Source organism: Anastrepha ludens, chromosome 6, assembly GCF_028408465.1.
Source record: "Anastrepha ludens isolate Willacy chromosome 6, idAnaLude1.1, whole genome shotgun sequence".
Taxonomy (NCBI): Eukaryota; Metazoa; Arthropoda; class Insecta; order Diptera; family Tephritidae; genus Anastrepha; species Anastrepha ludens.
Genome location: NC_071502.1, coordinates 832,470 through 848,835, shown reverse-complemented (window position 1 = coordinate 848,835; position 16,366 = coordinate 832,470). Strand labels below are relative to the sequence as shown.

The 16,366-nt window shown below is 35.1% G+C and overlaps 2 protein-coding genes across 3 annotated transcripts; one reads left to right on the top strand and one right to left on the bottom strand.

Annotated features, from left to right (window-relative positions):
• Nucleotides 1-4,618: 4,618 nt before the first annotated feature.
• LOC128866459 (GTP-binding protein Rit2) lies at nt 4,619-10,224 on the bottom strand. Of its 2 annotated transcripts, none has more exons than XM_054107223.1 (6): nt 9,966-10,224; nt 9,336-9,519; nt 9,215-9,271; nt 8,885-9,150; nt 8,688-8,816; nt 4,619-8,628 (listed from the first exon to the last, which is right to left on the bottom strand). In XM_054107223.1, exons 2-6 carry the CDS (start codon nt 9,415-9,417, stop codon nt 8,515-8,517), a joined length of 648 nt encoding a protein of 215 aa, XP_053963198.1. In that variant the 5' UTR covers nt 9,418-9,519; nt 9,966-10,224; the 3' UTR covers nt 4,619-8,514. The 2 variants fall into 2 exon arrangements, with proteins under 2 accessions (XP_053963198.1, XP_053963199.1); XM_054107224.1 differs by having other exon boundaries at nt 9,336-9,454.
• Nucleotides 10,225-11,819: 1,595 nt separating this feature from the next.
• LOC128866403 (ras-like GTP-binding protein Rho1) lies at nt 11,820-15,680 on the top strand. The gene is made up of 5 exons (XM_054107103.1): nt 11,820-12,067; nt 12,799-12,959; nt 14,216-14,365; nt 14,421-14,501; nt 14,559-15,680. Exons 2-5 carry the CDS (start codon nt 12,804-12,806, stop codon nt 14,748-14,750), a joined length of 579 nt encoding a protein of 192 aa, XP_053963078.1. The 5' UTR covers nt 11,820-12,067; nt 12,799-12,803; the 3' UTR covers nt 14,751-15,680.
• Nucleotides 15,681-16,366: the final 686 nt, after the last annotated feature.

The following is a 16,366-nucleotide window of genomic DNA, read 5'->3' as shown; positions in this document are numbered from 1 at the left end:
CTATGCAATATATGGTCGGATGAAAGCATGCCTGCCGGTTGGAGTTTAAGTATGCTCTGCCCAATCTATAAGAAGGCTGGTCCTGCGATACATATTTGTTTTATTATAAATTCATTTTTAACGCTTCAAGGTTTTTTTTTTTTTGATAATCTTATTTTTTATTATAATTAATTATCGTACTAATTATTTTGTAAATATTTCTTATCGTTTAGAATTTGATGTTAATTCTTATGGGTTAATTTTGTTAAGTTTTTGATTTGTACTCTTATAATTACTTCTAGTGAATCTATTAATAAAAATAATATAATAATTTAAAAATGTATCTTTTATTATCCGGTCGGCCATCGGCCTTAACAACCGCGCTTTTAGTTCCGCCTGTTCCAAACTGGATAAAGCGGCAAAGCGAATGGGTCTGGTGGTGAACAATAACAACGCACTCGCGTATCGGCACAGGCGTCACTGTTGACAGCTATGATTTCGAGGTTGTGAAAGACTTCGAATATATAGGAAGCAGCATTAACACCGATAAAAATGGCAGCCTTGAAATCCAACGTAGAATCTCTCTTTTTAACAAGTGCTAGTTTGGATTAAATATGCAAATGTGTAGTAAAGTCCTTTCTCGACAAACAAAACTAACACTTTATAAAACCCTCACGTGCCTCATTTTCTGACGTCCCTTGGAGTGGTTAAGAGAAAGACTGCGGAAGATTGTTGGACCTTTGCACGTTGGCGACGGTAGGTATCGTAGGCGTTGGAACAATGCGCTGTATGAGCTTTACGGCGTCATATATATTTGGTGTGTCCAACAGTCGCCGGTTTGCATGAGTACTTGCTTTATTGAACTTGGCCAAAGTCGCGAAAGCGGTTATCGCGACAATCAAGAAGAGATTTGATTTGATTTTTTTGTATCTGGAAATTACTTCTCTTAATAGTTTGCTTATGTTCAAAGACATTCCCATGGCAGCCGGTTCTACGTTACCGGAATGACTCGGGTTTTCTTTCCCGACCAAGGGCTGCCGCCCCAGTATACTAGCCGAAGAGATGCGCGAGCTATTTTAGCCGGCAATTTATACTGCATCCTCCGGTCGACAGATCCAAACGTTGTGCCACCAGACGGTTGCATAAACTGCCATACAACAGTACACCGCTTACTTTCACCAGCGACGAGGTTCAGGGGACCATCAAACATATGAAACCATCAAAAGCCATTGGCCCCGACGGACTAAACATGCTGATGTTGAAAAAACTGGGTCCATTGGGAGTAGAATATCTCACTAAGGTCTTCAAACTGTCCATGGGCACTCTCATCATTCCTGATAAGTGGAAATTAGGGAGAGTGGTCCCTCTACTGAAGCCTGGGAAACCCGCCAACCAAGGGGAGTCTTATCGTCCGATAACTCTCCTTTCCCCAGTAGTGAAAACACTTGAAGCCCTTCTACTCCCACTCCTCACAGAACACCTGACTCCAGCTCCACACCAGCATGGTTTCCGTAGAGTGAACAGCACCACCACGGCACTCACCGTCATAAACACCCAGGTAAACCGCGGACTTAACCAAAACCGCCCCTGCGAGAGGACTGTCCTAGTAGCGTTACAAAAGGCTTTCGATACAGTTAGCCACGCCACGCTACTAGATGACATTTTACAGTCGACACTCCCGCCAGGGCTGAAGAGGTGGACCGCGAACTACCTGAGTGGTCGTCACTCGTCGGTGATATTTCGCGACCAAACCTCCAAACAGAGAAAAATAAAGCAAGGAGTACCGCAGGGTGGTGTCCTTTCACCCTTGCTTTTTAATTTCTACATTTCGAAACTCCCCCAGCCACCAGAGGGAGTCTCACTGGTCTCATACGCCGACGACTGCACGATAATGGCGTCGGGCAATGACATTGATGGCCTATGCTCTAAGGTAAAAGACTACCTCGCCCGCCTTTCTCGCTAAATCCACGGCGACCCTTTTTACCACCTGGACAAAGGAGGTCAAGCTGCAACTTCAGGTGCACGTCGATGATACCCCAATACCGACGGTTAATAACCCCAGAATTTTGGGAGTCACCTTTGACAGCTTGCTCTCCTTCTCAGCGCACACAACCGCTATTGCAACGAGAGTACAGATTCGCAACAAGGTCCTCAAGTCGCTCGCCGGCAGCACTTGGGGCAGAGACAAAGAAATGTTGCTGTCGACTTTCAAAGCAATAGGCCGACCGGTTCTCAACTATGCCGCGCCTGTCTGGTCGCCTGGAACCAGTGATACGCAGTGGACGAAGCTCCAGACCTGCCATTAGGACCGCGACAGGATGTCTCCTGATGTCCCCAATCCAACACTTACACGACGAGGCTAACATGCTCCCTGTTAAGGAGCACAACAAAATGCTCGGCAAGCAGTTTCTGCTAGGGTGTCACCGTAGGCCTCACCCATGCAGACACCTGCTCGAGCCCGAGCCACCTCCCAGGCACATCAGGAGACACTTCCTCAACTACGTGGACGAGATCCTGGACAAAACAGACAGACCACTCCAGGATCAGACAGTATACAGACAGGCCATAAACGACATCCATCGACATCCACCCTTACCACCTTCTTAAGCTCCCGACCCCCGAATGCCGTTATCGGAGTCCAACCACCACCCATCGCAGACGAAGAGCTCTAGCTTCCCCGAGAGTCCCGCGTAATCTTGGCACAATTACGTTCTGGATACTGTAGCAGGTTAAACTCCTACCTATCCAGAATCGACCCCGACATACTAAACATATGTCCAGCATGTGAAGGCACCCCGCACGACACTAACCACCTTTTCACATGCCCCAACAAACCCACTCATCTAACACCCCTCTCCCTCTGGACCCAACCCGTCGAAACAGCCAGTTTCCTGGGCCTACCGTTAGATGAGCTAGACGAAGACGACCGGTAATTACACTACACTGACAGGGCGAAGATACTGCTACAACAACAACAACAATCAAGAAGAAGAACAAAGTCGTATGTGTGCAGCTGGTCTTAGAATAAGTTGAAATTTAATTTTTATTTTTTTATAAGATTATACTTATATAATGTTAATAACGATTATATAAATTGAATTTGTCATGCAGCGCTAGGTTCAGAGGATATCAGGTGTCCGACTAGTATCAACGGTTCTAAATACTTCTGATTAAGTCGGTGTATTTTAGGAATCCAGACATCGTTTTTATGTTTTTTTTTCAAATGGGTTCATTAGAAGTGAGACGGAATTGGTTTCAACGAAATTCTGTTGTATTTTGGCATCAAACCGTGAGGCGGGACTCGACGGAAGAAGGGAAGTGCCTAAGAATGGGGTGGGATATTTTATCTATACCAGGAGTGTTACCTTTTTTAATATATCGATCAGCAATTACGTTTAAATTATTGCCATGATTGTTGTGTATTTAGCCTTACTGCCGAGAAAATAATTAAGGCATATACATAAGTAGATTGGTTGGCTGTGGATCGATTATTTTTTTGCATTCTAGTTGATATTGAATGAAAAGGGGAAGGTTTAAAAGTAGAGGAGACAGCAATTTTGAAATTTGGTGCAGGCAGCTAAGTCTGTTTCGAAGAATATTCTGGGCTTAAGGAGAAGATTAAGGATAGGAGATTTTAATTTGGCTAGGAAAGTGATCGCTAGCATGTAGGCCATACGATGCCAATCGGGATGCAGAACATAAGGAAAGTTCAGTATTTGAAAAGAACGTTAGGAACAACGCAGTTGAATCTAGATATAGCATCTTCAATTATTCGCTCTCTAGGATTAGCTAAGGAATGTCTCCAGGCGCTAAAGTCACCTGCAAATAAGAAACAAGTAGGGTTAGGGGAAAGGAATTACAGATGTCAGTTGAAGTAGAAGTTTGATTAGGAGGTGTATAAGTACAATTGACTCTGATTTTATTATGGGAAGGAATTTCTGTGGAACGGGAGGAGATATTTAAAGGTGCTTCCTCCGGGGAGGGTATTATGCAGTACGTTTCTTTTAACTAGAATAGCGATTCTATTTTTTGGTAAAAGTGTTTCATTTCATAATATTACTAAGGGACAAGTGTTTGAATTAGAAATTCAATTCGATAAAATTATTATTTACCCTTTTATATACCATTGAAGAATGGGTAACATACTGATTTATTAAAAGAAAAGAATATGTGAGAATAAGTGTAAATCCGTAAAAAACGGTACAATGTATTTTCTTGTGATGGTCCATAATCAGTTGTGCCTATAAAATATCGACGCCGTGAGATTTAGGCATCCTTGGACAATAGTGTGACGAGCGTTTCCGCGACAGTTGGTTCTACGTTACCGAAACGACCCGGATTTATATCCGGCCAAGGACTGTCACTCCAGCAGCATTCCCCGTATGTAAGTATGTGGAATGTTTATGCTGCTACAACAACATTAGTGTGACGAGTATCAAAAAAATTTTGCAGATCACCTGATGATAGGAAAGGTGAGTTTACGTCGAATCCCACCACGCTTCAAAAATTAGTTCAAACGAATGCAAAAGTCTATTGACTATCACGGAGAATACCTGAAAAAACCATGAAACTGTTTTCAAACATCAATGCTCGTTTTTCTATTATTAAATGCCTGGCGTATTATTCAAAACCCAAAATATATTGTTCTTAATGGAAATTCCTTTATTAGAACGAAGGTTGAAGTTTTAAAGTGTTGAGATGTATTAAAATGTTTTATCCACACTTCACTGCTCTCGTCTCTGTTACGTAATTTTCGAAGTTCTATAATATTACTATAACGTACTTGTATTTGACTTGAGAAAAAACTCTATACATATATATTTTATGATTAACACTTCTCAATTATCTCACAATGGATTAATATGCGGTTTATTCGAAAGCCAGTTTCATTCGATTTACACATGTATATAACGAGTTACGCATAATATTTAATTATAAATAAATAAATTTATACAAAAAGGTTCAGGAAATTAATAAATACAGTATTTCTTTAGTTGGTATATTATATTTGAAAATGATCAAATGAAATCTTTCAATAATAAAGGAACTTACAGTTGCTACGTTTTGCTTACTTGGCATCTGCCCATCTAAAATTCTGCTGTACTCTTGCAATTTTTTTTAGTAACAATTTTTATTGGAACACCATACCTAAGTGTTATAATGTACGTAATTTATAATATGTGCATACATATATTTACATAGTTATTCAATAACAATTACAATAAAACAACAAATAAATTACATAAATAATTACATACTTAAGTAGATTAAATTTAAACAAAAGTGAATTCAGTAACACACTAAAATCTGACATCCATAGAATAACAGTTTTTAATTGAAATTAAACTATTTGCTTAATTGAGTATGTTTTGCATTATAGAGTAGATAACAAATCTGTAACAATTACATCAGTTTGTTTAGTAGAAATTTAGGAGATTGATAGCGTGATGTTTGGAAGTATTCGAAACATTTCCCAACAATAATAGTAATATGGCTTATATGTGTGTTAGATTGAGATCGCATTAGTTGGCGCATTAGAAAATGTATCACTCACTCAAATATGTCCTGTGAGTATAACACAGCTAGTTATTTTGCACAAAATTAACAAGTTTTATGTAACTTTATATATATATATATATTTTTTTTTTTTTGATTAAATTTAGCAATTTAACTTTGAAGGTTGAATCAATTCATTTGGAAGAATTGTGTATACGTTTTATCAACACCTCATTTAGAGATTTAGTATACTTAAAAAAACAGTTTACTGAAGACTTTGGGTTCTCTATTTCTTTTACCTGTATAATATCTGTTTATTCGTCACCACGTTTCATGTTCTTCCATTTCTAATAAATTTAATTTTCATACATACATATTTATATTCATATGTATTTACAGGACACGACTAAAGAGCTAATTACTTGGTTTATTAACAGATATACATATATTTTTTTAGTTTCACATACGTACAAAGATGTTTTTATATGACATGCATATTTGGTATCGATGAATCTCAATGTGTTTAGAACTCACATTTTAAAATAAAGTATCCATTTGATTCGATATATTCAATTTCATTCAAAAACATGTAACATGTGTTTCAATCCTCGGTCGTTCGACTTTACACAGTTAGAGTAACTATGTCCATAATTCCATAAGAATCAATAAACTACTAATTGCTGTAGCTTGGTCATTTCAAACAAATGGTGCATATAACGTATATGTATGTGCAGCATGTGCTGCAAACCAGATAGTGAAATAATTTGGCCAATCATATATATGAAGTCAGCATAAAGAACTTATAAGCCTACACAATTTTGAGGCCGGTGTAGGAGAGACTGGCATTTTTAATGTATTTGGTTTAAATAAATATTAATAAGATAAGAGTGGGTCGAAATACAACCTTCACAAGTCTGTCCATGCTTTTCCAATTTATAGTGTGTATCTTTATAGTTGCCCATGAATTACTACTATTGGCATGACATATCAATGTATTTCCGTGCACTTAATTGAGATTTCTGCGGCGTCGAAAAACCAAAGCAAAAATCGAACGTATCCGCCACCAACGACTTCTGCGGCGGGAATGTAACTTTTCCGAGCTTGTACCGCTACCTTGTGCCTGCCGAAATAAAAGAGCATATAAATGTGAAATTTCAAATGTTTCAAATTCAAAATATATTGTTCTTAATGGAAATTCCTTTATTAGAACGAAGGTTGAAGTTTTAAAGTGTTGAGATGTATTAAAATGTTTTATCCACACTTCACTGCTCTCGTCTCTGTTACGTAATTTTCGAAGTTCTATAATATTACTATAACGTACTTGTATTTGACTTGAGAAAAAACTCTATACATATATATTTTATGATTAACACTTCTCAATTATCTCACAATGGATTAATATGCGGTTTATTCGAAAGCCAGTTTCATTCGATTTACACATGTATATAACGAGTTACGCATAATATTTAATTATAAATAAATAAATTTATACAAAAAGGTTCAGGAAATTAATAAATACAGTATTTCTTTAGTTGGTATATTATATTTGAAAATGATCAAATGAAATCTTTCAATAATAAAGGAACTTACAGTTGCTACGTTTTGCTTACTTGGCATCTGCCCATCTAAAATTCTGCTGTACTCTTGCAATTTTTTTTAGTAACAATTTTTATTGGAACACCATACCTAAGTGTTATAATGTACGTAATTTATAATATGTGCATACATATATTTACATAGTTATTCAATAACAATTACAATAAAACAACAAATAAATTACATAAATAATTACATACTTAAGTAGATTAAATTTAAACAAAAGTGAATTCAGTAACACACTAAAATCTGACATCCATAGAATAACAGTTTTTAATTGAAATTAAACTATTTGCTTAATTGAGTATGTTTTGCATTATAGAGTAGATAACAAATCTGTAACAATTACATCAGTTTGTTTAGTAGAAATTTAGGAGATTGATAGCGTGATGTTTGGAAGTATTCGAAACATTTCCCAACAATAATAGTAATATGGCTTATATGTGTGTTAGATTGAGATCGCATTAGTTGGCGCATTAGAAAATGTATCACTCACTCAAATATGTCCTGTGAGTATAACACAGCTAGTTATTTTGCACAAAATTAACAAGTTTTATGTAACTTTATATATATATATATTTTTTTTTTTTTTGATTAAATTTAGCAATTTAACTTTGAAGGTTGAATCAATTCATTTGGAAGAATTGTGTATACGTTTTATCAACACCTCATTTAGAGATTTAGTATACTTAAAAAAACAGTTTACTGAAGACTTTGGGTTCTCTATTTCTTTTACCTGTATAATATCTGTTTATTCGTCACCACGTTTCATGTTCTTCCATTTCTAATAAATTTAATTTTCATACATACATATTTATATTCATATGTATTTACAGGACACGACTAAAGAGCTAATTACTTGGTTTATTAACAGATATACATATATTTTTTTAGTTTCACATACGTACAAAGATGTTTTTATATGACATGCATATTTGGTATCGATGAATCTCAATGTGTTTAGAACTCACATTTTAAAATAAAGTATCCATTTGATTCGATATATTCAATTTCATTCAAAAACATGTAACATGTGTTTCAATCCTCGGTCGTTCGACTTTACACAGTTAGAGTAACTATGTCCATAATTCCATAAGAATCAATAAACTACTAATTGCTGTAGCTTGGTCATTTCAAACAAATGGTGCATATAACGTATATGTATGTGCAGCATGTGCTGCAAACCAGATAGTGAAATAATTTGGCCAATCATATATATGAAGTCAGCATAAAGAACTTATAAGCCTACACAATTTTGAGGCCGGTGTAGGAGAGACTGGCATTTTTAATGTATTTGGTTTAAATAAATATTAATAAGATAAGAGTGGGTCGAAATACAACCTTCACAAGTCTGCCCATGCTTTTCCAATTTATAGTGTGTATCTTTATAGTTGCCCATGAATTACTACTATTGGCATGACATATCAATGTATTTCCGTGCACTTAATTGAGATTTCTGCGGCGTCGAAAAACCAAAGCAAAAATCGAACGTATCCGCCACCAACGACTTCTGCGGCGGGAATGTAACTTTTCCGAGCTTGTACCGCTACCTTGTGCCTGCCGAAATAAAAGAGCATATAAATGTGAAATTTCAAATGTTTGGTGTTCCGTTAAACCTCTTTTCGACGTATTTCTCGTACAAGTGTGTAGAAAGGTTCATCAATGCAAAGCCTCTCACAAGCAGACGTCTCGAAAAAAGGACAGCCAAACTGATTAGCCAAATTTTTTCCTTCCTCAGTTGTTACCTTGCCAAAATATGTACACATATATTTGTTAGCATCCGATTTTTCAATTTAATAAAGTTTATTTTTACTTTTCTTGCTAACACCAAATCAATCTTGTTTGCTATTAACACTAATGGTATGTCCTCAGATAGTCTTACGCGTTGAATTAGTTTGCGATACTCTGACGCCTCTTGAAAACTGTGTCTGTCTGTTACTGAATAACATATTATGAAACCTTCGCCACAACGCATATATTGGTCACGCATAGCTGTGAACTCAACCTGGCCAGCAGTATCGAGTATGTCCAGCAGTGCTGCTTCACCATCAATAACTGCTTGTTGCTGATAGGAGTCTTCTACAATAAATTGATTCCTTTATTCGAATATATATATTTTCTAGTGAAGGCTATTATTGCTCACCGATAGTTGGGTCATGGTAATCCGTAAAACTATGACTTACGAATTGCAAAGTGACAGCTAAAATTTTCAGAGTAACAATTACTTATAATTTTGTTGTAACTGAGAAGAGGCAATGATTTACCCGACTTTCCAACGCCTCCATCACCTAGTATCACAATTTTGTAGACACGCAATTCATGCGGTGTATTCCGTTTTTCTGGCATAGCTCGTTAAATTTATTTTTCTGAGTATACAGATAGCCTTAAAAAATAAACATTGCTTTCATCTTTATCAATAATTATGATGTTGTCAGTTTTGTATGTTGCCTATAAAAAGGAAAGAAGAGGCGGGTCTTGTAAAAGTACATATTGACAACATTATTAAATTAAGAAAAATTATAATAGTAATTCTGTGCCAAGGGAAATGCCTTGCAAAATCCACTCTTAAACGTATTTTTCCTGATTCGTAATGAAAAGAAATAGTAATGTTTTATCATATTTATGGGAGGAAGTTTATAAAACAACAAGTTACAACTTTCAAAATACTAATTCTAATTAAGTCAACGAATATATTTTATTAAGTATACCCAGCGACGGGTGAGGAGTATTAAAAAATGATAAGGTGTCCTAAACTGAGATTCAGAAATATCGTTGCCATATATGTACATACATACGTAAGTATACCAGATTCAAAGAACCAGAGCAAATATTACATTTGTTAAGATTTTTTGCCACCTCTCGCTTAATTTGTTTTTTTTTTTTCATATGTATACCTGTGTTTCTAATTCTGAAGTTCCAGACACTGGCGATGACCAAACAAAACAGATATAAGTTAGTTTTCAATCATCATCCTGGGATTTGTTCGGTTGTTTTTTTAATCACTTTAGATTTATTAAAACTTAATTTTGCGTGCCAACTTTGGACTTAAAATAGAAACAACGAAATTTAATTTAAGTGCACCATTCTTCTCGCAATTCGATTTTTCGACTTTTTATGTGTATTTAGTGGCATTGTTATGCTGTCAATAATGACATTTGGAACGGCTAAATAACAACAACAAACATTTAAGATTTGAAAGCGATGTAAACAAATTCAAACTTGTCAGACAACCTTAAAGCCCAGTTAGGTTTGACTTAACTTAATTTAACATTACTTAAAACATTGAAACGATTACTCAACATGTTAATGTTTTGTTTTTTTTTTCTTTCATTACGTCTGCTTCACAGCAAGAATGGGAATATATTATCTACATCGTTGTTTAATGATTCACTTCTTATAAAGCTTCCTCAAATAAATTTTTCAAACATAAATTTTGCCTAGATTAATTTCCCAGAATTATAAAGTCGAAAATATGGCAGTTCCGATACTCTCGCCGCTCTCAAGTAGCGTAAGGCCGACACTTTTGGTGCTAGCACTCACCGATGTTATCGTGGTCCCTTTCTGTTGCCCGTAGGATACGCAAAATTGAGCAACACCTTTGGTTACATATTTACACAATACATCTGTTGGCGTATGCGACACAATGTTGGCATTGATGTTTTGCCATACACACATCCGGGTTATCAGTGACAATTTTTCATTGTATAATATTCCAAAGTCAAAAACAATCAAATGCAAATAGTTCATTTATCTATGATTAACATTACTCAACATTGTTTTTAAGTTATTTTAATAAGAATTTAAAGATTTCTAAGTTTATTTTGTAAATGATTTCGAAATATACTGTTTGGCAACTCTATGTGGTGAGAAACCAATCAGCGGGCACGTTTGTACGGACATTCCATCTTTCATTTAGCCACGTACACGATCTACGATGCTACGGAACAGTGCTGATTTTTCATTTACATGGGGCTCTCATTAGTTTATTCCTGTCAGCTGACACGTAACGTACGTTTACGTTGGTGAGTGTGAGCACCATTAGGCGCCTAAAACCTACTGGTTCAGGTTCTTATAGTCAAGTTAACAGCTAGCAGCAGTAGAGAAAACAGAAGCTCAATTCATAGAAAAGTACTTTGGATACATTTTTGACAGCTATGAGGGGAATAGTACTGATAAACTGACCCTTAAATGACTATTGCATGCAAAATTAATGATAATAAAGTCTTCACCTTGCTTCGCTATTTAATAATTTTACATACATCTTGTTTTTCTATACCCAACGAAAACGCTAAATTATGAAGTGCCACGGCGTTATTATAAATAACGCATTATTAACTGAACATGTTTCAGAAGAAATCAACCTTGTTTTTCACTTCAGCGCCATTTTCTTTGTCGCATGTTCTATTTTTCTCGTTCTTTCTCATTGCTCATTCCGTACAATAAACTCATCTACAACAGTTTTATCTCCTTTTATTGAAATTGACGCACTTCGTGCTATTCAATGTCGCCAACTCCCTAGTTTTCCCTTCGAGTTTGAAGTACTTTCCGTATTACAAAAATTCAGATTTACTTCTGAAGATGTAATCTGCCCATATTAAAACGTTATTGAAACTATTTATGTGAACGAAGAGATTCTAATATTGATTGGAATGCTATTTACTTTGTGTTTAAAATGAGGTTATTTTGAACTGACCCCGTTAAAAATTTTACGATCTGCATGGGTAATTTGTTATCGAGTTTGGCATTACTGAATGAACATCGGCTGAAATCGTCACTTGCGTTTTAAAGGCGTTGTTCTTCGTCATTTTCTGGCGATTTGCGAGAAAAGATAATTTGGTCAAAAAAACAGTGGAAAAATATAAAAATCTGCGGAAGATTTGCACAAAAAAAAGAAAGGGTATTGGTTGGAAGGCAATTAAGTGGTGCCACTAAATATATTTTTATTGTCCAAGGGTCGATTTTGACGATTGTGCGGCAGTTAAAATCATCAAATTCTGTAAGTGAAAAGTGTGAATATCAAACAGTAGTAGCAGTAGCAGCAGCGTTGGCTTCGACAATGGAGAGGAAAAAAGTTTGAACAAATATTCCGGTGGGGGGGTCGGCTATACTCAGTGAAAAAATTCCACACATGAGACTACGAATGGGTGATGACTGACTGCTGTACTATGGTGATAATGAAGATAATAATTGTGATGTTCGATATGCTGGTGATTGCGATGACGTCCGCAGCGCTTCCGTTTTGCGAATGGTGCTAGCAGCGCAGTTTGCGGCGTCGAATGGTTAGACTGTCAAATAAATGGATAAATTCTATGACGGAAGTCGGGGGAGGGTAACCGTGAAATGTTCGGGCGGAGCTGAAACGTAGTCTATAGGGATGGAACTCTGAAGATATTAAAATTAGCCAAAAATATTGTTTGCTTGACCTAAGGTGGTTAATTTCATTGCTTATTAAAGCTCGCTGGATAGCAAAATAGCACTCTTTAATTTGTAAAAAATATTCCATACCAAAAAAAAAAAAAATAGCATTGGAGCAACATCAAGTAATGCGCCACAAAATTGTGCTACCCAATATTTATCGTTTGAAGAATGCATTTGCTTTGTTTCAATCCATAAAAATTGTTGAACTTTTTTCCCCCAACTGTTGCGAACCAATACATGTTTACATAAATATACCTGTGTATAATACTTGTAACAAAGTAAACAATTTTGTGATGTCACTCTTTACAGAACCAATGACGACGATTCGGAAGAAATTGGTGATTGTAGGCGATGGTGCCTGTGGTAAGACATGTCTTCTGATTGTTTTCAGTAAAGATCAGTTTCCCGAGGTGTACGTTCCAACTGTTTTTGAAAACTATGTTGCAGACATCGAAGTCGATAGCAAACAAGTAAGTTTAAGAGAATTATAATAAATGTCAGAAGGTGAAGTTATATTTAATATTCAAAAAGGGCTTGCGCTGGTTAAATCATTAGGATTTTATTAAGGCCAAACTAATTATTAGGGGATAACAAAAAATAAATAAAAAATAAAAGTAGATAGTCTTGTTATGAAATTGCATACTTGCAGTTTTTAAGTAATTTTTTGTACATTTCAGAATTTGCTCTATTTAAACCATAATTATTATGCAAAACATGTACTATTTATTTATTTTATCTTTATTTTTAAATATGGGCGATATATATATTTGGGGTATTTTTTGGTAGCGGGAAGGCAAGGATTTGTTTAGTAATTAATTACCATTGTTATCGCATCCAACTCGGGTTACGCCATCTCCATTTTGCGAGAAAATTTTGTCTTTAAAAAGATAACCCTTCTTCAATCAACTCTAGCTAAGCAATACGCACTCGGTAGTTTCTACTTCGTAGTCGACGAAATATTCCTAGTATATTTAATTATAAAATATATTATTTATAATAAAATCCTGTTTCCAAAGTTACTGGGTATGGGGGAGTTAATTGTGGAAGTTATGTGACAGTTTAATATAAAAAATAACACATTTTATTACTCACCAGTGTTCGAAATTAGAAAAAATTAGTATTTAAGACTTTTAGTACTGCTCCCAGTACTCAATTACCCAATTACCCAAATACCCTTTTTTAATAATATACAGCATTTTTAGCCCTTAAAAAATTTCAAAATCCATTTTGCATTTAACTTCTCTGTGTGCTCAGGGCTATTGACGACTTAAGTCAAAAGAAGAAATGCCCTTCCCTGGTGATCTGATTACCATTAAAAAGATTAACCTCTGCACACCAAGAATATATCACTAGATTATAGTCGTTTTGGTTTGATCATTTCTTAGTTGTATTTTTAATTTTCTCTCAAAGTTGCTAAGTTTATTGATGCCATCTCTTAAAAATTTCCCACTCCCCTTTGAGAAAACCTGCTGGAGTTGCAAGCTTTATGCTGATCACATCTAAATACGTTATTATGTTGTGAGACAACTGGCCATGTTTTTATTATATGTTTTAGTTATAATATAACTTATTTGCAGTTCTTGGCTCAGTCCAGGGCTTCTTAAGAAAATATGAGTTTGACTTGTTTTCAATAAACGCACTAAGCGACTTTATGTTACAATATTTGATTTTATTTTACTTCGGTCGTTCATCTGTTTATTTATTCGCTTTTTATTATCTGCTTTAGGTGGAGCTAGCCTTATGGGATACGGCAGGTCAAGAAGATTATGACAGACTTAGACCACTCAGTTACCCGGATACGGATGTTATTCTTATGTGTTTTTCGGTGGATTCGCCCGATTCATTAGAGAATATTCCTGAAAAATGGACTCCTGAGGTTCTTACGTGTAAATCTCTAAATAGAGCATTCACTTATGTTTATTCAATTCTAGGTGAAACATTTTTGTCCAAACGTTCCTATCATTTTGGTAGGTAATAAAAAGGATTTGCGAAATGATCCCAACACAATTCGAGTAAGTTATAAACGGTCCAATTGTTTTATCAAGACAAACTAATGAAGGGTTTTACAGGATCTGGCAAAAATGAAACAGGAACCAGTTAAGCCTCAAGAGGGTCGCGCAATGGCTGAGAAAATTAATGCCTTCGCCTATTTGGAATGTTCGGCCAAATCTAAAGAGGGTGTACGAGATGTCTTCGAGACAGCTACTAGAGCAGCATTACAAGTCAAGAAGAGGAAGAAGACCAAATGCCTTTTGCTCTAAAAGAGCAAATCTATACAATACACGCTAAATGCAAAAAAAAAAACAAAGCAAAACACACTCCCAATTTTTTATTTCCTCGTTTTATAACAGGCATCATTTCAAATATGGATTTGATTGATTGATTACTTCTTGATCATGATAGATTGATTATTAAATAATAATCTTATTTCATTCGTATTTTATTTAAAGAAAAAAATTATATTATAAACATGTATGTAAAAGTAAAAAAATATTGAAAAAAAATCTAATTACTCAGAATGCATTCATAAAAACATTTGAGGGCCCTTGGCGAATAAGAATCAACATAAACATCTGAAAAGGGAGCGATATTTATAGTAAAAAAAATTGGAACTACAACAAAGTCATTATATCAATCTGCATGCATATACGCACACATGCACAAATACGAGAGTGCAAACTGCAATGCGACCACTTGCAAAAAAACATCAAATTGTATTTGAGTGTATTAGTGTAGATTTTGTTGAATTTTTCCATTTTTTCTTTTTGAAATATGTTAAGTAAAGAAAAACAAAACACAAAAACAATAAACGGCCACCATTAACATAAAAAAATATGTATTTGTGAATTTTGCTACTTTTTACTACCGATAATAATGATAACTAAGATGATGGTCATAATTTTATAATATTTAATGCAAATCTTATAAGAATAAAAACTAAACGTCTACTATTCATTGAAAATATTATATGCATACGAGAGTGATAGACAAAACTTGTCGCTTGTAAAGGGAAAATATTAACGGATGAACCAGCAATAACATTTTCAAAGCTAAAGAGACATTCACCACAGTTTCAATGCATTCAATCTTGAAATCAACCCAATGTTTATAGCAATGGTACCATTTAAATCAAATCATAAGTATTTTATTAATAAAATAAACCAATAAAGAATATAAGAGACTAAAAACCAGCTTTATCGTGTCTTTCTGGGAAAAAACTTAGGTTATAATATTCTTAACTTTGATTTTATTACTTAATCAATTTGATACATTTCATTTCAAATGTAAAACTTATAAAAAAAATGTAAAACTGGAATGCCAAATTAATATGTATTTGCGTAATTTAGACGATTACTGAATTTAAAACGCTTTCGTGCTTTTAAAAAATGGAAATTTCATTGTTTGGATATTTTTTACCAAACGAAGGTATAAAAAATTGTACATTTAAATTGCTTTATAAACAAAACAATATATGGAAATATCTTTTCATAAATGCTTTTGAGAAGAACCTTAAGACAAACTGCCCACAATGTATTTATATATTGAAATAGTTGATATTTGAGGCTTTCAGCTAATTGATTGATCAGCAATTACAGTACTCAAGTCCTTGCCCGGCGTAGTCACCGTTCGTCGTCGTCTATCTCAGGAAATGGGCTGTTCGAGTGGAAATAAAGAGAGAGGTGTGCTAGATGAGTGGGTTTAAGTGGCCATGTGAAGAGATCTGGTCAATCCTGGATAAGTAGGAGGTTATCCTGTACAGTATCCAGAGCGCAATTGTGCCAAGGAAAAGCAGGTGTCACGAGGTATTCGGCTACATTCCCAAGACAGTCGGTTCTATTTACCGGAATGCCTCGGGTTTATATCCGACAAAAGACTT

Bases quoted from the DNA above. Each gene is read 5' to 3' on its own strand.
- LOC128866459 (XM_054107223.1), bottom strand. From the start codon at position 9,417: ATGCCAGAAAAACGGAATACACCGCATGAATTGCGTGTCTACAAAATT. The intron at 9,272-9,335 runs GTAAATCATTGC...TGAAAATTTTAG, and splicing joins TGGAGGCGTTGGAAAGTCGG to CTGTCACTTTGCAATTCGTA. The intron at 8,817-8,884 runs GTAAAAATAAAC...TATTTTGGCAAG, and splicing joins ATTTGGTGTTAGCAAGAAAA to GTAACAACTGAGGAAGGAAA.
- LOC128866403 (XM_054107103.1), top strand. From the start codon at position 12,804: ATGACGACGATTCGGAAGAAATTGGTGATTGTAGGCGATGGTGCCTGT. The intron at 12,960-14,215 runs GTAAGTTTAAGA...TATCTGCTTTAG, and splicing joins TCGAAGTCGATAGCAAACAA to GTGGAGCTAGCCTTATGGGA. The intron at 14,502-14,558 runs GTAAGTTATAAA...AGGGTTTTACAG, and splicing joins ATGATCCCAACACAATTCGA to GATCTGGCAAAAATGAAACA.